Raw genomic sequence first — 20834 nt, 5'->3', positions numbered from 1 at the left:
TTCACTTCAAATTAATGGAAAAGCCTATTGATAGTGCGCAAAACAGTTTTAATCTTCTTTAATCACTTTTTTCTATACATTCTTTATAAATAAGAGATTTGAGCGGGGTACCGGAACAACAAACAAAGTGACATCTAGGACCTACACGCTGTACTTTTTTTCTTTAAATTTATTAATTAGGTAATTAAATTAAATGACTGTTGTATAACGACAACTTTAAAGCTAAGAAGTTCCACTCTTTTATAAAGAAAAAGTCTTTGAGTTGAGTTGTTGCAAGTTTAAAGAATATTAGAATAATGTTATTATTTTTACTTACAAGTTTTTATAATTAATTAATTATATAAATAATTAATCTTAACTATTGTATGAGTGGTGGTACTTTAGGGTACCAACCCTTGGGCCACCTCTCAGTCTCAGAAGAATATTTAACCGACTATATCCGCTTCAACAAATTGAAAAAAAAAGTTAGCAACGTTGCTGACTACGCTTTTTGTTATTTTCTTTGATTTTCAAGAATCGAACTTCAAAAATTAAAAAAAAAAACTACTATTTCCATATTTATGTTACAGGTCAAGACTGTTATATTTAAGTGAAATCTTTTCCTCAAATAAACTGCAATCTGCAATATACAGTCATAAATGCGCAGACTCTTATTGATTCCACTACCCTCATTTTATATTTTTAAAACATTTTAATTTATTAAAAATGTTAGGGAGTATTATATGTTACGTAACTAATTCATTTAATTAAATAAACTAAATGTAATAGTAAAAACATAAAAATATATGGCTAACTAGTTAATACAATTATTAATTTAAATACATACATTTTTTAAGGTTTGATAATTTCTTGTTCTATTTATTACTTTGGTAACGATATTTAATTGTAATTTTATTATTTTCAACATTGTAATTTGTATCTTAAACATTTAATATATAAAATAAAAAAAATTAATTAATGATTAATTGAATCCACAATGCGGGAGTGTGAGACAGTTGAGCGACATGCGCAAACAACACGATAAAAATGCGCATGCGTAAGGCTGCCATTTTTTTTTGTTTTTAAATCAAAAAGTTGTAAAAGTCAGCGAGAACGTGGTCGTGTGGTCGTTAGTTGTAGCAGTGGTGGCAATTTTGATCTCCATCTGATCTTTCTTTATTAAAAAGTTAACATCCAAAGCGAGAAAATTCTAGTAACGAGGTAGATTTCATTACGAGATATTTGAAAGAAGGTTTTAGTCGTAATTTGAAAATTATAGGTGCAACATGAGTGCACGAAATATCTTCGTTGGTTTTCCCGACGGCGACGTTCCCAAATCACATACACCCCAAAAAGGACGTGCCCATATAGACATATTTTCATCTGTGCCACCGACCATTACGCCGAAAAAAGTGAATGCTTCCAAGTCCAGTATTCAAGATATTTTAACGCAAGAAACTGATAAAGTGGAAACCAATGGTAATCCGCAGCCAAAAGAGGATAAGACTGAGAATAATAATACAACGGCGAAAGCTACATTTCCAACCCGAGTTCGTATGCCTCCAGGTGGACATTCGTGTGGTGGATTTTGGTGATTTTTAATGATCTACGGGCCTTACTTTGTAAGTACAAATTCGCTAAGTATCAGTTTCTTAAATAAAGCAGCAGCACCATTAGTTTACACTTGTTATGAGTTTCTTTCCTTTAAAGTTTAAAGAAAAAAACTGCAGCCAATCCGCAGCATTGTGCTTCAAAACGCGAATTTGTACTTACTTACAAAAATATGACATTTAGACATATGGCCCGTGGGATTATTATAAAATCAATTTTTCAAAAAAAAAATTATTTGTAATTTTTTATAAATAAAAGTCATTTTTGCTTAATAATGTTTATTGATTTCAAATTCAATGGAGTCAAAATACAGATTCAAATGGTCTACAATGAATATACTTCATTTTTAACTGGAAAAACTATGAAGAGTAAAATTTCACATTAAATGATATTGAAAGTTAGAAAACTCAAAAAATAGTCAATCGAACATTAGTATAAAATAAAAAAATACAACGTGACGTTCCATAAGTCTCCTGGAATACTGAAATCAATCTACAACAAATGAAACAACCAGCAGATCAGAATTGTATTTTTTCTGAAGAATAGCAACAGCATGAGTCATAGATAATATAAAAACAAATAGATAAGTACCTAACATTAAATAAAAATTTATTTAAATCAATTCTGAACTACTGTGTTACCAAATTCGTTTTTTGCCCTTGAAAACGAAATTGGATAGCAATGGTTTTACAAACAGTGCAAGCAATAACCAGAATTACACAGATACATGAAATCATTTCATATAACATCATATGTTAATGAAATCACATAAAACAAAACAATAATTCTTAGTTATTAATATGCATACTTGACATGGCCACATGGAACTCCCTATTAATACATGTCTGTATCAATGAAAATCAAATATTAAATATGAGATTTTTGTAATTTGATAATTTAACAGTCTAGTCTTAAAATTTTTCATTGATGCAGGCTATGCTAGAGTTCACAGTTAAAGTTTACTTCTTAACTCCGTTTTGGATCCCAACCTTGGAAGACCCTTGAGAAGTGGTACTGCAACAATAAATTCCTCATTAACATTTATTGCGAGGTTATTGTAAAATGAATCATGTTCACTTTCCTTTCGCCCACTGAATCCCACTTACATTTCGTTACCACCTTCCTTGTTGGGGCCAACAATGTCCAAACCCAGCTCTGACAAAACTTTTAGTGCTTCTAATGCAGCTTTTTCATGAGAAGCCTCAGTTGTGGGACCTTCTCCATGACAAACCTGTGGAGGATTGGTGCTTAGAGACACCAGAGTTAAATACATCTCATGATTAGCTTTAGGAAAATCAGAGAACTGAACTTGGATGTTCATCAGTTGTGCCAAGTACATCAACTGATCCTTAGAACGAACACCTTGAATCGGCTGAGGAGGAGTTTTCATCTGAGTTTGGCTCGTCTTCTTATTATCAACGCAAGAATTCGAGTTATTATTCATTACATTTTCCTTTGGCTTATTCTGAAAATGAACATTTACCACCTTGAATTATAAAACAAACACCAAAATTACTTGTTGGAAATTGGTAGTTTGGTCTCCCACCAACAATATTCCAGGAACTAATTGTCTACCACCACTTCCACCAACAGACGGGGTTGATTCAGTTTTTTCTTCAACGAACGTTACTTTTCGGGTTTTATCTCCAATTTCCGTTTCTTTTTCAGTTTTCAAAACTGGTTTAGGATTAGAAGGTGGATTACCGTAACCCAATTGATTTAATAGAGCCTCGGCAGCATTACGTTTTGCAATTTTTTTATTAGGACCTACGCCTGTACAAGAATGACCGTTCACAGAGGCCTCGATTACGAATTCGCGGCGACGGGGTGCTCCACGCTCTTCCAAAACCTAATTAAATAAAAATATCGCATTAACAATTTTTTTTTAATATTATATTTTCTTAATATTTCGAAAAGCAATTTATCAATTTTATAAAAATGAGAGTAAAAAAAGCATAGTTGTATTTTATTAACAACGAGACCTCAAATACAAATCTTAAACAGTAGGAAAGTTACATATGAGTTTTGATTAGTATTTTAAATATACTGTCGGTATAGTATATACTCACCGTATAGACCGGTTCTCTCTCTTTATTGGCTTGTTGTATTTGGATTAAGCGCGAAATGGGATTAATTTCTTCGGTGAATTCGCTCGACTTGTCCATATTGACTTTAATTAAGTTTCTGGTTTTCTTCTTATTAGTGACTCTCTTCCTTTTCAGATGTACCATATTGTGCATGTTGGGCAATGGTGGCAATTTGGCCAATTCTTCTAACATTTTTTCAGCTGCACGTTTTTTCGATATTTTCTTTCCGTTTCCTTCGCCTTCTGCAACAAAGTTGCCAACCCGACACTGCGTTACAAATACCTTCATATGTGGTGGTCCTTTTTCGCTCAACACTTCAAATGTGACACTAAGATTTCGTTTCAAAGCAATTTCGTGAACAAGAGAAATTGGCGATTTCAATTCCGTATTGATATCATTTGATCCTGTAGTTTCAATAGCTATTAAAAAGTATGTTGGCGTTACGTGTGACTGATTTAGAGGTACTTACGAGCTTCGACAGTACCTGATTGATCAGTACAATCTCCCATTTGTTTTATATCTTCGATGGCTTTAGCAGCTGCATCGTGACGTGCTGCTTGGACAGTGTATCCAACACCGGGATACTCCCGATCCCCGACTCTTAATCGCACAGTATAAGGATCGCCGGGATTGTGTGGACCTGTAGGTCTGTATTGGCCGTAATATCGATTTTCGTGATAAGGATAATGAGGACGCATATTTCGACGCGTGTCGTAGCCGTATCTTGGCTGATTTTGAGTGCCGTAGATGTTCTGACGAGGATAATACCCAGCCTGATTGATGTAGCCCTAATAATAAAAATATATGTTATTTACTAGAACCGTTTTTGTTTTTTTTTTTTTTTTTTTAATTTGAGTAATTCCATGCCAAAACGATCACTTTTAAAACTCATTGTTTCTGATTTTCTGAACGTGTAAAAATAAGTGACACGTATTCCACCGTTTTTTATTTTTTCAATGTATGTTGAAAAAACAGGGATGTACAGGGTGCTGCATTTTGGATGTCCGAATAGGGAATCTCCGAAACTAAGAGGTTTAGCCAAAAACGAGTAACACATTCTGGGGCTCATTTTTTGAGAAAATAATATTGGTTAAAACCGCATCCCGCTATCGTCTTTTGTTTTCGACTTATAGACAAAAATTGGCATTTTAGCGAAATCTAAAAAAATTCATATCTTCGTTATTATAGAAGACACAAATTTGAAATAAAGACATTATACAGGCACTTTTTTACGTAGAATTTAATAATGTAGTTAACAATTTTTTTCAGTTGTTTGTTTAGCCGTAATAAAATAAACTTGTATTTTTTTATATGGGAATCATAGATGGCTATGTCATTTTTAAAAAGCTTGTTTTTTTCTTATCAAAAAAATATATATTTGTAACAAATTATTATAATACATTTTTAGCAAAAAATTATCTTTGATTTTTGTTCGCAGTTGGCCATGAAAAAATGTTGCATCTTCAACTAAAAGGATTTAAACTATATTATATTCAAGCAGTGTCACTAATGAAAGAGTTTTCTAAGTATTAAGTGATGAAAAAGATGCAAAATAAATTGTAAATCAACTTATTGGCAACTAATAACATTTCTTTGTTTTTAAACAAGCTATCATTACCACTGCAACTTCTAGTGATCCATAGAGTGTTGTAAAAAAAAAGCCGTTTTAATTCTTCAATAAAATATATTTTACATATATGACCCAAAAATGACGATATGGCTATTCAAATACCCAAATTCCGTCTATGTGAAACGTTATCCTACCTCCATTAGATCATCAAAAATGTTTTTTCTAATTGTCTTGACTGTTGACACATTTGTTTTTCCTATTTTTTGATTTTTTAAAAATATGTAATAATTTTGTTCTGAGGCGCTCGGATACTTATTCAATGCTTCTACCGTATCGTATTTTTTAAATCTTTATAATTTTATCTATTTTTTCATCTATTTTACAGTTCACAAAACTCTTATTGATTATTATTTACGCATTTGGAGTGAAATAGTTTTTCCATGGCCAACTATTATCACACAAAATATGTATTTCACTTTTTAAGTATAGTTATAAAAAAATATTTTGTTACAAATATATATTTTTTAGATCAGAAAAAAATTTGCGTTTCAAAATTGCCATAGCCGCCTATGATTCCCATTTAAAAAAATACAAATTTATCTTATTACGGCTAAACCAATAACTGTATAATGTCTTTATTTCAAATCCGTATCTTCTATAATAACGAAGATATGAATTTTTTTACTTTTGCCTATAAGTCGAAAACAAAAGACGATAGCGCGATGCGGTTTTAACCAATATTATTTTCTCAAAAAATGAGCCCCAGAATGTATCACTCGTTTTTGGCTAAACCTCTTAGTTTCGGAGATTCCCTATTCGGACATCCAAAATGCAGCACCCTGTACAAAATTAAATAAATTTTTATCTAAAGAGCAAATCAACATTTTTTTAAATAATAGATTTAAGTAGGTACACTACGGACGTGATAATACATGTCTTCTAAAAATTTGTTATTAATAAAAAATTAAAAATATTGTTTAAACGAAAAAATAAACAATTACGCAGGTTTTTAAAATTCTCAAAAAATTTATGTAAAAACTTTCATATTTTTACTATGTCTTTACACAACTTTCAAGACGGACTTTTTAAAAATGGCTAAAAAAAATTATTTGAGATCGCTGCATAGTACAAGATCCCCTAAGATCGTCTGAAAGTAGCGTTTCCTTGGAAATTAAATAGAAAAATTACCATCTGTTGTATAAAAAACACATAATTTCCAATAACTTATTAACATTTATTTTTCAAAAAATATCAATAATAAATACAAATTCCTCGGTTGACGAAGAGTACTCTCTATATTTTTTTTTATTCTATTTTCTGATATTAAAATATGTAGATTTCGCGTACCGTTTATGAGCTTCGCTTGACTAAAATGATCATTTAAAAAATCGCAGTCTTTCAACTTGTCAATTAGATTATACAGGATGTGTCAAAAGTCCCGGACCAACGTAACATGTCATGTAAAGTAAGATACCAGGAGCATGGAAAAAATGTAAAAAAATCTATATATAAAAATTTCGAAGTTTGAGAGTTTAAATTGCATTTTGACTCTATTTGTTTCTGTTGGAAACATAATTTTACATGTTTTTTTTTGCTACAAGCTATTAGAAGAGGAAACAAGGAAGCTGTATCCTAAATTGTAACTCTGTCTAATTTTATTTGTGGCTTTTATTGGCAAAATTATCGTACTTTTATTAAATAATTATAAAAAAAAAACATATACAAGGTCATCAATATCATTAAATAGACATAAAAAAATGTCAATTTTCAAAAAATAAATGTAAACATTTTTTGACAGATTTTTGGTATCTGGTATCTTACCTTACATGGCATGTCAGGTTGGTCCGGGAATTTTGACACACCCTGTATAGCCAAACGTAATATGTGAAATATTTACTCAATCGAAGAATTTGTTTTTTATTGATATTTTTTGACAAATAAATGTTAATAAATTATTGAAAATTATGTGTTTTCTTTAGAACGATTTATTAGTGACGGTAATTGGTAATTTTTCTATTTAATTTCCAAGGAAACGCTAATATGCAGCGCTCTCAAAAAAAATTTTTTTCAGCCACTTTTAACGTCGGTCTTGAAACTTATGTTACATAGTAAAAATGTGAGTTTTTACATAATTTTTTTGATAATTTTAAAATCCTGCGTAATTGTTTATTTTTTTGTTTAAACAATATATTTTTAAATTATTTGTTAAAAACAAATTTTTAGAATACATGTATTATCACGTCCGTAATGTACCTATTTATATTTATTATTTAGAAAAAACTTCGTTTCAATATGTTGATTTGTTCTTTAGATAAAAAATCTTTTTGTTCCGAGGTACTTAATTTTGTACATCCTGCTTTTTCAACATACATTGAAAAAATAAAAAACGGTGAAATACGTGTCACTTATTTTTACACGTTCTATAACATATCTCAAATTTACGAAAATCAGAAACAATAAAAAGTGATCGTTTTGGCATGGAACTACTCATTTAATACAGTAGACTCCCGATTTACCGAAATGCCGGTTTATCCGAAACGAACGGAAATTTTGGATCCGCCATTTTAACCGAAACACGTGCAGTTTTTGAAGTTAATAAAAATTTGGATTTTGTCAGAATTAACTTCTGAACTCTAAGAGAAATTTGCATTATTTTATCTAAAACAACAGCCTGAGGCCACAGCAAGTGACATTTTACTGTTAACACGGTGGAGGAACATTGCGTCCAATAACTGAATGCATTTAAAATTTTAATACAATATTTGTTCAATATGTGTATGTTTTTTTTTCTACAAAAAAACTCCGTATTAATACCTGATGTGGCGGTGGATTTTCGACAATGTAAACCGGCCGTTCGCCACGTTTCATGGCTAGAGCATTCAATTCGACTGTAGGAGTCATCACACCGGGATTTGTAGCTCTGGTTCCGGGTCGATTTCTGGCTGTTTTGGAAGGCGGATGTTTAAATTCAGTTTTAGCAAGTGATTGTGCAGCTGCAGAATGTTGGGCTTTTTTAATACTCGGACCTTCTGATTTATATTCTTCGTTGCCCAATTTTAACGTGACTGTAAATACTTTTTTATGTGCTGGTCCACTTTCCTCTGTCAGCTGATACTGGTGTTGTATTTTATTGTACCTTGCCAATTCATTGACCAAGCACATTGGTGTTTTTTCTTTTATGTTTGCCAAAGTAGTATTGGGCGGTGCAGACGAAGTACTAGTGTTCGGACCTGTTTGGTGCTGTTGTGTGTCGGTATGTTGAGCCTGTGCGGTTTCTGACGATGCTGTATTTTCGTAGTGATATACTGAAAATACAACATTGCACAAACAACAGGTATTTATAAATCAATATGCAAACAACCAACACTAACTTAGCAATGCAGGACCCCGAATACGTTTTGGCCAAAAAACACAGTGAGAAGCAAAGAAATCAATTAAACTCACCTTGCTGAACATTGTTTTTGGGTTGTGGCTGCTGGGGTATAGATGGGGTAGAGATGAGTGGAGGACCTGGAGGCATAGAAACCAGAACTCCTAAAAGCACTCTTTTCAATTACGGAAAAATGGGTGAAATTTGGTAAAATACCTGCATGGGCAGCAGTCACCGGTGGCTGAATGCTCATAAGCATTGGTTGGCTCCTATGATTCGGTGGTGGTCCCATTTGTTGCATTCCCATTCTGGATGAGAAAAATGGATCAAACCTCAATGAAATGATAACGACACGAGTTCATACTATTTTCTAATTTACCTGGTATTCCTTTGCATTCCGTTTTGTGACATGTGATGATGTTCTTGAAGCATTATATTGAAAATAAATCGGATTTATTTGTTGATTTGAAAGGGAGGAGTTGATTCAGAGACCGGTAATGACGTATTAGTGTTAATTTCTTCTTGCTTAGCGATGAATAATAACATATGAGCATTTATGGAATGCCTAAACTTTATATTTAGTTCAATTCGCTAACCAAACACCACTACTAAATCTTTTTTAATACGTTGGCAAACAATAAAGAAAACAGCAACTAACATGCGGCCATGTTAGAACAATCGCGGTAGAGCTCAAGAAATTGTAAAAGGCCCACGGTGGAAGGGATGCGCAGAGACGAAAACTGCTCGCGGACGAGTCCATTCGTAAATATAGGGGTGGTCTAAAATCAGCTGACGTAATGGCGGGATAAATAGTATTTTTCTAATTTGCGTTTATAATACGTTTATTAACGTCTCTATTTAATACTTTAATGAATTTAGGGTTATTTAGTTTTTGTATGCCGCTTTTGACTTGTCAGGTAACAAATTTTGCGTTGTTGCTTCGGCAATTTCGCAAATTTCGGGCGGAGTGCAAACTAAATTCTGTTGGTTCATATTTTATTTATTATTATTATGTTGTATCAATAATAACTAGTAATTTGTAAATTTTATTTTTAATGACAGACGGCAGAAATGATTCAAAAAATCAGGTGGGCGCCGAGTGTCACCAACCGATACCAACTAACACAAAATTCTCTAGACGACAAAAATATATTTTTTTAATTAAAATGAAAAAAGGGGGCGCAAATTAGAAAAAATAGCATAAAATACTCGTTTTATAATGGCATTGGCGCACTCATATCATAGCTTGGAATTCGTGCGCCAAATCAGCTCTTATTATAAAACTTGTTCTTTAATATACTATATCATAATATAGGGCCATTTGCATGTCATTACTGACCGACTGAGAGGGTGTCATAAATAAAAAATCTGCCTGTTGTAAAATGTTTATTTGAAATTACATCCCATTATAAAAAATCATATAAAACTATTTTTTAGTGGCTGTTGCTTCATCCTCGCGCTGATAATTTTGCAAAACTTCCAACTTTTTCGCAGCAATACGTTCTTCCCTTCGTTTTCTGGCTTCCTTGACTTTTAGTCGTCGCGCGTCAGCTTGGTCGTTCAGCATTTTCGCCCTAGCTTTCTCAGCTTTTTTCTTATGGATGTATTCCATGAGGACCCGTTTATTTTTGAAAACATTACCTTTAGCCTTCATGTACAAAGCATGGTATAAATGTCTGTCAATTTTTTTAGCTTCTCTATACTTTTTCAACAGTCGTCTCAAAACACGCATACGTTGTACCCAAAGTTCCTGTAAGCTGAATCATAAAAGAACAGTTCCATGATTTTGAAAATTAACAAACTTTTTGAGGCATACGCGCGTTGGCAGTGCCCTTTCTTTTCCCAAAACCACAGTGTCTGCCTTTTCTTCTGGCTTCAGTGTTTTTTCGCACGCGGGCGCGGGAGTGTACAGCAACAGGTTTTTTGATAATAAGACCATCTTTAATGAGTTTGCGGATATTTTGTCCTGCAACCTCAAGTTAATTTTTGAACCATTTCATTCTGAACTTACTTGAATTGGTGTTGGCAATTTCGTTAATTTCATTAGGGTCCAGCCAAACTTTTTTCTTGCCACATCGCATAACAGACGCCGCAAGGCGTTTCTGGAGTCTTAAAGAACTGAAAAAAGTAAGGTTATGTGAGTTTATTATAATTATTTTTCAAACGGGAAAATTAAAATTGCAAACTTTAGTAAAACTAACAGAAAAATGAATTGTTTTAAGGGTTCAATTATTAATTTTGCATAATTTTTGATAAATACCTCATTTTTACAACTTCATACACGTGTCAACTGTCAAAACTAATAAAAAAACAAAAGATGATCACAAAATACATGCGCGCACTGATTTTGATATTTGCTTGTTTTCAAAATAAAGCGCATTTTTCTTTTTTTTATTTCTATTTTTATAAAAGATTACACAAACAGTTTGGTATTTAATAAAATATAATATGAATAGAAGAAATATTGGGAATGCATTTAAGTTTAGTTAATTGCACTAATAGGCGTGTACGTAGTTATTTATGTATTGCACTTTAGGCATAAAATTATCATGCCTGGAAAAATATCCTAGCACTACTGAAACTATAATAAAGTAAACGAAATTCCTGAAAAAAAAAAAATTCAAATATTGTAAAAAAAATCGAATGACGTACCCGTTGAAAAGCATTAATTCTTTTCTCCGAAAGTTGCAAGGTTTGTTGCAATTTATCGTCTTGTTTACTCGCAACGGCTTTTTGTTCTTCAATTTTCTTTTTATCAAGTTCAAACTTGGCTTGAACTGAGTTAAACCAGTGCAGTGAATTTAATTGACTTTCTTGTCCCAAAAGTTCAATAATATAAGCAAGTCCGATAACAAATCCATCGTCGGTGAATGCGGCATCATTTTTATTTTTCTTGTTCAATCGCTCTTTGCAAGTCAATGAATGTTCAACAAAATTTATTGTCAGTGGTGGTACAATGATGTAAAAATTTTTCAAGTGTATATTACTCGGGTTTCGGAAAACTGGTATAAAAACCTTAACAAGTAGCTTAAAATACTCGGTTGCTTCTTCAAAATTTTCAACAAGTGTTTTTATATCGCTCATTAAACAGTTTGCGGCTTTTTTCGTCAATTCAGACGCTGCTTCCTGGGTTATAAGCTCGTTTAATTGGTCGATCTCTTTTAAATTTGGGATAAAACAAGTGCTATCGGCGAGAAAACGACGCCCACCTGAGCGGATCAATCGGACGTAACCCATGGCATTACCGATTTGTGTGATTAGTTTTCGGAACAAATCTAAATAACTTAAACCATTTTGATTCAATCCTAAATTTCTAATACCGATGTTGAATTTATCCGCCCGCTCATACGGGTACATTTGACTCAGTTCTAACTTATGTTCGGAAAAAAATCTCATATCCTTTAATAAACGAGATTTTATGTGCTCATCAAACATAAATTGCGAAAAAATATAAAACTTTTTTTGCAAAAACTGATACGTAAAATTTACAGTAGTGTTCATTATACCTAGGGAGAAATTGCTAATTTTTAAAGAACATATTTAACAAACTTTTTACCTATTCCGTGAGTTCGAATAGAGTTGGCCACATGCGAAATATTAATGGTGTTTAAATGCTTATTATTGCTTGATTCTTCAACGAATACTTGATTGTTTAAATTGTACAAATATTTTCCGACAAAAACATTTATATTTCTCATTATTTCTAAAACATCTAAACCTTGTTCAAGTGTTTGCATTGGAAGATTGTCCTCGACTGTTTCCAACCCATACTGAAGACGTGCGAGTCTAAAAACGTGTAATGACCTAAAATCAGCATGAAATTATTTTTTACCTTCTCATCTCGCCGTAAGTTTTCCAATCATGCAAAACCACCGTTGTTAAATTATAAAACATCGTACTCAAATAATGTTCAGTTTCTTTTTTAATACTTATGTAATACTTGTCCATTCTAGCTGGGTTAAATTTAGCGAAATTCAATGGTAAGGTGTTTTTGAATGGATCTGAGGGAGGCAGTTGTAAATGGAGATGTGTTTGAAGGCGTAAATTAGTTTCAACAATTTGATTCAAAGGTCCGAATAGGTTTTGTTTAAGACAAGTGTCAGTCGATCCGGATATTTTATCTCCGGCAATAAGAGCACAATCACTTAAAGCACTGAGTATTAACTAAAAATATGGATTAATTGGTTAATGTTAAAAACAGTTTCTCTACTTACATAATATCTAGATAAGTCAGCTTTGGTTTCAATTAGTTTTGAAAAATACACAGGCAACATATAAATTTGGTGCCAATATAAAAACGAGCAATCACATAGTCGATTTAATATAGAATGTACACAACAAATTAATTCTAAACGGTTTATCACAGACCTTATCTCGGTTAAATGATCGTAGGATAATCCACTAGCTGACAGAGACAATTTTGCTATTAAAATTCGTTGGTTTGTGTTAGGTCCTAACAATAACAAAATGAAATACTATTAATATTATATGAACCTCTCATACCCTTTAAATTTTGCTCGCAAACATTTAAAGCAGATAAAACATCCAACTGTTGCTCTTTATATGATTTTTCTTGAGTTAAGCTCTTCTACAAACAAAAAAAAAACAATAAAGAGACTTTTATAAAAAAAAAACACTTACACGTATATTGCGCAACAATGTCAAAGCTTTATGTGACAAATGTTGCGAAATTAATGAAATTATATAAACAAGCGATAATAATTTCTTGTGAAAAATAAATTGAAAACATTTCAAAATTTCAACAAGACGACAAAGAGACAAAAGTACGGATTTGGCCATAGGCCGGTCTTTATCTGCATGCAAATTTGTTATCCATTTGACCACTTCACTAATTTTCTTAATTAGTTTTATCCCGTCTATTAACAAATTGGAGGTTTCGTGTAGATGTTTGACATCAAAACTTGTTAAATTTCTTTGGGTAATTCTATCCACCTCAATCATCCAATGGCAAGCCTACAAAATGAGTCCTCAGTTTGGGCATGCGCACAGCGTGACTTACCTGAAGTGATAGAAGATGAGTTTCTTTGGGTAAATTTTGACTTCGTAATGCAATTTTCGTAAGCCTAATATTTTCAAATGTTTTTATATCAAGAAATTTGCTTAAAGACGGTACATGTTTTAATAAAAATTCTTCAGGGTACCATAAAACATTTCCACATAGGGTGCAAGCCGACGCTTTTTTATTCACTTCTATTAGTCTCTTAACTATTTTTTTATCAGTTGATCCAAACAAACAATGTTCCAAAACAACAAGACAATTCACTTGCAACCAAACTTGCGTAAAAAATATATTTTCGTCGTCTCGTTCTAACTCGCTTAGTAACTGATTAATATAAGCTGAAATTTCATTTGAAAGACTGCTGTTTTTTATAACAAAAATAACTTTTTCATCAAGACATTTTTCTAGGGCAGTCTGAAATTGATTTGTTATTGATTTATTTATTTGTAAAATGAAATAAACCTTAAATATATTTCCTGTTAAAAGTGTGTTATCAATACTCGCTAAATTTTTATCAAGCGACCTAACTTGTTCACGAGTTAGCTGAAACTTAGTTGGATTGTGTAAAATTCCTTTAATAAATCTCCAGTATAACAACCAATGATCCTTTAGTGACGTTTGATTTGAAAATAAACTGTCAAAAGTCAACAAACAAACCAACAACTCTGCTAAACAATCTAACAACTCCTAAAAAAACCCATTTATGTACATATTGTTTTTACTTGAGACAATTACAGGAAAGCATGTGCCAGATCGAATTGTATTATATTCCTTTCCCAAAATGGCACAAAGTTGTTGAAATAATAAACCAATAACGTAATAACAACGTTCAATAAAGCAACAAACTTTTTGCAAAACTTCAACAACTGAAGAAATTGATTGTAGGTCTTCTTTTGTACTATTTTTTCCTACAAATATGTGCAGTTAGCATTAATTCCGCGAGGTGATGGAAAAAACTTAAATAACATAAACTGCGTAATTTCATTTTTTTCCACCTTGTGGAACATTTTTGATAGGAAATAATTCAATTAAAATTTGTAATACATAATCGCACCTTCTCCATAAAAAACAAAAACTGGATAATAACTTCTGGCTTCCTCTACTAGTGTGTTAATTTCTTCACAAACAGCAGCCAGACTAGCCAAAATTCGACTCAAAAGCTTATTATCTGAGTGTACTAAATGCAATAGAGATACATTTTCAGTTCTAGAGCTCTAAAATGAGACAGAATTGAAAAAAAGGCCCTCTTTTTTTACCATTTGAACCTCAAGTAAAATCGGCTCTAATCGCACGTTGAATCTATTTGGAAGCTTCTGTTTAAAATTATTTAAATCGGTACTGTACTTATCTAAAAAATTGCCATATTGAAGCAGCTGTACTTCACCAATTAATCCTAAAAAATAATTTAATAAAATCTTGCAAAAAGTTAGGTTAGTTTACTTACTATTGGTTTCAGCGTTTAATTTTTTCTCCGCTACATTTCGAGATTCAAGCATTTTATTGGCGTTTTAAGCGTACACAGTTTTATTACGGTAATACAACATTATTTTAAAAACGTTTAAAAAGAAAACAATTTCAATACTATAACCAACTTAAAGTGGATTTTGACAGGAAGCGTCAGTGGCGTAGGTAAAAATATAAACCTCATATTAAGATAGATAAAATATTTATTTGTGATAAAAATAGTCCAATTATAAAACATCAAACTAAATTTTGAATCATATCAAAGTAATTATTGTGCAACAACTAATCTACAAGATGCTTGTTGTAAAAAATGTTCCATTAATTAGATAGGTATTGAATAATTAATTAATATTTATTAATATGTTTTATTTATTCCATATGGAAACGTTTTTCCTTATGTTATGTTTTTGTCGTCGTTTTCTTTTTCTTGTGCCTTATTAATGTCACCATAAAGACGTTTCAGTATCATCATTTTTTGTCTTTGTCGTCTTCTCCTCCTTCTTCTTCTTCTTCTACGGCGCTTTTCACGACGAGCTTCTCTTTTTGCCAATTCTGTTTGATACTGTTCTTGCTCATTTTTCATATCTATAATTGATTAATCAATAAATTAATTAACGTAAAAGGCATTGTGGATAAATGAATCTGATTGGGTGTTTAAAAAAATGTTTTGTATGTACTTTTCCCTATTATTATATATTGCCAAACGTTTCAGTCAATTTTAATTTATTATTTATTTAATCCATTATTTAATGCCCATACAGTTTATTTAAAATAGTAGGTATCTATGAAATAAATAAAATCTTCAATTATACAAAATTAAAGGCAAGACATAAAAATAGAAACAGAAAAAAACACTGGATATGAAATTAACGTAGTGGGTTATTTATTCCACTGACAATAAATTCGGAGATGATAACATATGTTTTAAATCGAGGAACAAAGAAATGATCGGTTTGGTTAAATTATGAGGAAATATTTTAAGGAATAAACAGAACTGTTGTATTTCAATGATTTTAAACCCACGTCGTAATAATGTTTTAACCGAAAAACAAATAAAATTCAAAGACAGCTGTACAGAAATGTCTTATTTTAAATAAAAGCCAAAAATATTTTCAGGCGTTTATTATTTTTGAAAGTAAAATCGTTTAATAATAAATAATTTTTTATATAGATAAATAAATACCTATTTCTAAAGTAGACACTTTTTGATGTTTATGTAAAAATAAATAAAAACTTACCTGCAGAAGACACTTTCAATGTGAAAAACTACTTATATCAATTGTTATGAAATGTGTACTAATGAATTCAATTCCTTTAAGCTCGTTATCATACTTGAAGACATAATTCGTAATCATCAGGTATTTGCAACACATAAAAAACATGATATTTGATTACAACTTCCAGAAAATTTTATTAATAACATATTTACTTTCCTATGAGATTCGATGTGTGTATTATTGAAATATTTTGTATGTAGTGTGGGTGTAAAAATTCCTACTAGAAAAATATAAAAGTTTGTGCGATGCAACCTTAAAAAATTTTTGTTTTTGAGATATTAACATAATAAACATTTTATAAAATGTTATGATCTACACCAATGTTGCGAGTATATAAATATTACTCCCACCAGACCGGATTAAACTAAACTCTCCAAAAATAATCCAGGGATGCTTACAAGTCTCACGGGTTTAACGCGCATTTGTAATTGGTAAAAAAAGCAGCCAAAACACGACCAGATTTCCGACTGATCGATTCGTTAAAGAGGCAATTAAAGGATGTTAATTACAATCGTGAACCACCTACACGGAATTGAAACATCAATTTAGTCCAAACAATGTCTAAATGCGTTTTTGATTTAAACATTTTCGGTGAAGCTATAAAAATATTTAAAAGGATCGAAAACAATTCGTCATTTGTTTTTGGTTTTATTGTTTATGTGGTGCTATTTTTAATCCGTAGAAGACCAGCAGTGACTTTTATATGATTCGGGAAGTAAACTAATACTCTTAATTTATTATGAGAAATGGAATGCAGTTTCATCGCACCTGCTTTAATACTTTAATTTATTATTAACAGGAGGAATTGACGAAAATACATTATTAATAATTAGTTTGCCAAACTCAAATTGATTTGGCCCAATTTCGGGATGTTTTCGACCGAATTGGCACAATGTATGGTAGTATTGATTTTCAGCGGGACCTACTTTTGTTACGTCACTGAAACTGTCGCATGTAATCGCCTCCGGAGTCTGGATTCTGTGTTCCGGATCAGACGATGAGATGACTCATTTCTGCCGGCTAAATGAAACTCCCTATAGATTGTGGAAAATTTATTTGTTTATTAAACTATATAATCGAAACAAAACGATCATTTTTAAAAGAATGGTGAAGACAAAACAATGTGAAAGACAAATTCGTTAAATTCTAGATATAGGTACCTATAGGTAGCTTAAAATTTTACAATATAGCTACTATCTCTCTTCTTTTTATATAGTTAACTAATTATTTATTTTAACACGTAACGTGTTTTTCCCTAATTAGTAAGACTGTAAAACGATTTATGCAATTACTATAATTAAGTAGGTATTAGGTATGTAGTTACATGGTGTTAACTCCAGTTCCAAGATGGCGGCTAAGACTCGTACTAAGGAGCTCAAAATAAAAAATCAAACGCCAAAGGAATGTATTAGTAATAAACAAAAAATGTATAAACAAACGCGAGTCCGTTTAATCGAAATTGAAGAACTGAAGAACAACCCCCTATACCTATCTTACAATAGGTACACCATAAAGTCTATGAAACGAGTGTAGAATAAGTCGGTTTATTGTGTAAGTACGTACATTTAGATCAATTGTCAGTTTATTTATCATCTATATCACAATTTACACTACACATGTCAACACAATAGAATCGATGTTTGGAAAACGAAGAAACCGGAATCGCGACCGAGACGTAACCATCACAAGGCGGTAGATTGATATGTTCCGGCCCGGCCGTCGTGTTTAAAATGACGCTTCCACAAGATAAGTGCCGTCCATACCGCCGCCTGTTTGATTCGACTGAGCCGCCGACGCTGCTGGCATATATTTTCCGCAGGCTTGTTGGTACCTGCGAGGGCAACATCGGCCACAGCAGGACTGAATTAAGCCGATTGAAACGGCCGAATGTGCTGGACTTGCCATAGGGGATGGCGAACCGGGCCTTTTAGGGTGGCCATTGTACGGCACCTCGAGTTCGACGAATTCCCGATCGGTGGTTTTCTCCAAACAACGCAGCAAATGGTGGTGTTGCAACTCGAAAATGTCTTCTTCGCGGTAGTTGTCACCGTCGAGTTCGATGCCTGATTCTTGAGCGGCGATTCGAGCCTCCGCTGCTTTTTTCTTGCTGACAAAAGCCGCCCCTGACGATGCTTTGGCAATACGAATACGAGCCAAACGAGCTTTCTGCAGGAGAGAAAATATTACAAGAAGAAATTAAATAAACGGGTGGAAGTCGTTAGGAGTTTACTTACTCTTTGAGCTTTGCGTTTGTCCGCTCTTTGGTTCTGGTGGTAAATCCTGCTGAAATTAGAAACGATAACAGGTACGGGTAATGCAATTACAAGGACACCACTCAGGGAACAGACGCCGCCAACAATTTTTCCTGCTATAGTCGCCGGAACCATATCGCCGTATCTGAAAAATATGATGATTAATGAGTTTTAGAGATGAGGTTTGGGGGTTGGGGATTACCCTAGTGTAGTCATCGTGACGATGGTATACCAGAAGGCGGCAGGGATGGAAGTGAAATTTGTTTTACCGACGTTCTTTTCGGCATAGAACATCACGGTAGCAAAGATGATAATAGCCATAGCTAGTGAAAATACAAGAAAACCAAGTTCGGAAGCACACGATTTGAGAGTGTAACCTAAGATACGAAGACCTTGGGAATGACGTGAGAATTTAAAAATTCGGAAAACCCGGAAGACTCTCAAAGTAACAAAAGCACCGGAAACATCATCGTTGTCGGTGATGCCCAGACCGATATAATAAGGTAGAATGGCTACAACATCGATAATGCTCATAACGGAGCGAACAAATTTATATCGGTTTGGGGCTGCAAACATTCTTAATAAATATTCAGCTGTGAAAATCATAACACAAGCAGTATCTAAACAGAAAAATACAATTTTGTATCTTTCACCGCACGGTAAGGAGCCAGCTCCTCCCGGTCTGCTTCCACAAGGAACCGTCTCTACTACATTTGCCATCACAGAAACAGCAATAAAGAATCCTGTAACGTAATAGAATACTAAAGCCGCTGTTGAAGTGTGTGGATTTTCAAAAGCCCGCCACATTTTCTGCCGTATGTTGGTCAATTGTTGTAAATTTTGGTCACCGTTTTCGGAAAGTTTATCATCCATGAGTCTTTCAGCGTTTTCACGTTTGCGATCTCTGTAATCCTCATAGCAACAATCCCCGATAACGTCCGGTAAAATCCCGAAGAAAGCCAATTCTTCATCGTAGCTAGTGAGGCACTCGTGCTTCGGATAGTGCAGTTTTCCAGTGCGGTAATAGTTGAGAATGTGTCGGAAAATGTCCGGATCTCGATCAAAAAAGTACTCTTTACATTCTTCATCGTAAAAGAATTCGCGCTCGTTTGAGCCAAGAAGTGTGTCAGGGTATTTCTCTAGGGTGTTTCGCCACGTTTCAAACCGCCGTCCTGAAACGTTGATGAGGAGTTTCTCGTCATCGGCTTTGCGTCGATCCTTAGGAATCGGAGGCGGCGGGAGCGGGTGTGTGGCGATAGGCACCCAACCGATGGCCGCCGCCCGGGCAAATGGCAGCCAAGCGGCGACCGAGGCCATACTGTGCGGCGGAATGACTTTTATTGTGCGGTGCTCGCGGTGCTCGCGGTGCTCGCGGTGCTCGCGGTCTCACCGATCGCTCACTCGCGTTCCACTTCCTCGTCGCACTTCACCACCATTTCTTCTTCTTGACGGACGACGACGACGACGACGTCAAGATCAAACACCGATTTATTATTTTTATTATTATTCCTCCCGAACTCCTCCAAATACTTGAAACTGTTCATTGCTGACTCGTAACTCGGACTATTTCGGGCGCGAATACCTCCATCTTCTCTAGCACTGTTCACTGCAATCGGCGTCGATGTTACTGCGGCGGAGACGGCTGGGTTCAAGCGAACGACGCCGACGTCCACCGACAGATACAGCGCATGACTTCGACGTCGTCGTCGACGTCGACACCGACACCAACACCAACATTGCAATCGATCGATCCCGCAGGATGCCTTATCGCATGCTTTTCTAATTCTAACCAATCTACCCTTCACCGCAACTACACACTATGCCGACTAAAAAATTTTTTGGTGATTTTTGAAAGGTTTATCTCATCGAGAAATAGTCGTATCTAGATTTTTTTAAGGCTTTAAGTGTCTAGTTTTGAGATTTTTTGACAAATTTTTCTGTGCTACAGTTATCACGCAAGCGCAGGAAATAGCGCGAGAAAAAAATTGTAAATTGTTTTTGTTTTTGTTTTTGGTTCACGGACTTGGGGAATTTTTTTTAGTTAAATCAATGGATGTACCGGATAGCCTATTCATTCGGCTTTAATGTGCTTTATTTTATATTCTCTTAGGTCATTTTGTCGCTGAGATATCTGACTTTTAAGGAAAAAGGATCCTTTTGTAGAGTAGTTCCAAAAACTGAAATAAATGTCTTACAAAATCCTT

The 20834-nt window shown here is 33.5% G+C and overlaps 4 protein-coding genes and 1 long non-coding RNA gene across 9 annotated transcripts; 1 reads left to right on the top strand and 4 right to left on the bottom strand.

Annotated features, from left to right (window-relative positions):
• Window positions 1–1041: 1041 nt before the first annotated feature.
• LOC123006551 lies at window positions 1042–1862 on the top strand. Its single transcript, XR_006412815.1, has 2 exons — window positions 1042–1200; window positions 1259–1862. It is a non-coding gene; the product is annotated as an uncharacterized LOC123006551 (long non-coding RNA).
• On the bottom strand, window positions 1852–9315 carry LOC123006550 (double-stranded RNA-binding protein Staufen homolog 2-like). Of its 3 annotated transcripts, none has more exons than XM_044401118.1 (9): window positions 8997–9315; window positions 8834–8949; window positions 8692–8781; window positions 8062–8552; window positions 4147–4465; window positions 3660–4096; window positions 3107–3439; window positions 2697–3055; window positions 1852–2604 (listed from the first exon to the last, which is right to left on the bottom strand). In XM_044401118.1, exons 1-9 carry the CDS (start codon window positions 9047–9049, stop codon window positions 2550–2552), a joined length of 2253 nt encoding a protein of 750 aa, XP_044257053.1. In that variant the 5' UTR covers window positions 9050–9315; the 3' UTR covers window positions 1852–2549. The 3 variants fall into 3 exon arrangements, with proteins under 3 accessions (XP_044257053.1, XP_044257054.1, XP_044257055.1); XM_044401119.1 differs by having other exon boundaries at window positions 4162–4465; XM_044401120.1 differs by having other exon boundaries at window positions 8834–8925; window positions 8997–9314.
• A 674-nt stretch (window positions 9316–9989) lies between these two features.
• LOC123006535 (60S ribosomal protein L19-like) lies at window positions 9990–12354 on the bottom strand. Of its 2 annotated transcripts, none has more exons than XM_044401081.1 (4): window positions 10878–10932; window positions 10629–10735; window positions 10420–10583; window positions 9990–10367 (listed from the first exon to the last, which is right to left on the bottom strand). In XM_044401081.1, exons 1-4 carry the CDS (start codon window positions 10880–10882, stop codon window positions 10044–10046), a joined length of 600 nt encoding a protein of 199 aa, XP_044257016.1. In that variant the 5' UTR covers window positions 10883–10932; the 3' UTR covers window positions 9990–10043. The 2 variants fall into 2 exon arrangements, 1 of the variants encoding a protein (XP_044257016.1); XR_006412813.1 differs by lacking the exons at window positions 9990–10367; window positions 10420–10583 and adding exons at window positions 11270–12123; window positions 12174–12354 and having other exon boundaries at window positions 10628–10735; window positions 10878–11221.
• LOC123006534 (WASH complex subunit 4) lies at window positions 12309–15250 on the bottom strand. Of its 2 annotated transcripts, XM_044401078.1 has the most exons (10): window positions 15082–15250; window positions 14903–15030; window positions 14692–14851; window positions 14373–14545; window positions 14100–14324; window positions 13638–14051; window positions 13259–13591; window positions 13121–13205; window positions 12832–13070; window positions 12309–12781 (listed from the first exon to the last, which is right to left on the bottom strand). In XM_044401078.1, exons 1-10 carry the CDS (start codon window positions 15131–15133, stop codon window positions 12446–12448), a joined length of 2145 nt encoding a protein of 714 aa, XP_044257013.1. In that variant the 5' UTR covers window positions 15134–15250; the 3' UTR covers window positions 12309–12445. The 2 variants fall into 2 exon arrangements, with proteins under 2 accessions (XP_044257013.1, XP_044257014.1); XM_044401079.1 differs by lacking the exons at window positions 12309–12781; window positions 12832–13070; window positions 13121–13205; ... (1 more) ...; window positions 13638–14051; window positions 14100–14324 and having other exon boundaries at window positions 14415–14851.
• Window positions 15251–17423: 2173 nt separating this feature from the next.
• LOC123006285 (potassium voltage-gated channel protein Shal) lies at window positions 17424–20246 on the bottom strand. Its single transcript, XM_044400660.1, has 3 exons — window positions 18833–20246; window positions 18613–18775; window positions 17424–18544 (listed from the first exon to the last, which is right to left on the bottom strand). The coding sequence occupies exons 1-3, from the start codon at window positions 19945–19947 to the stop codon at window positions 18104–18106; spliced, it is 1719 nt and encodes a 572-aa protein (XP_044256595.1). The 5' UTR covers window positions 19948–20246; the 3' UTR covers window positions 17424–18103.
• Window positions 20247–20834: the final 588 nt, after the last annotated feature.

This window comes from Tribolium madens, unplaced genomic scaffold (genome assembly GCF_015345945.1).
Source record: "Tribolium madens isolate multiple individuals breed KSU strain unplaced genomic scaffold, Tmad_KSU_1.1 Scaffold_2;HRSCAF=44;Tcas5.2_LGX, whole genome shotgun sequence".
NCBI lineage: Eukaryota > Metazoa > Arthropoda > Insecta > Coleoptera > Tenebrionidae > Tribolium > Tribolium madens.
The sequence above is the reverse complement of the archived record's forward strand: the minus strand, read 5'-3'. Positions and strand labels throughout refer to the sequence as shown.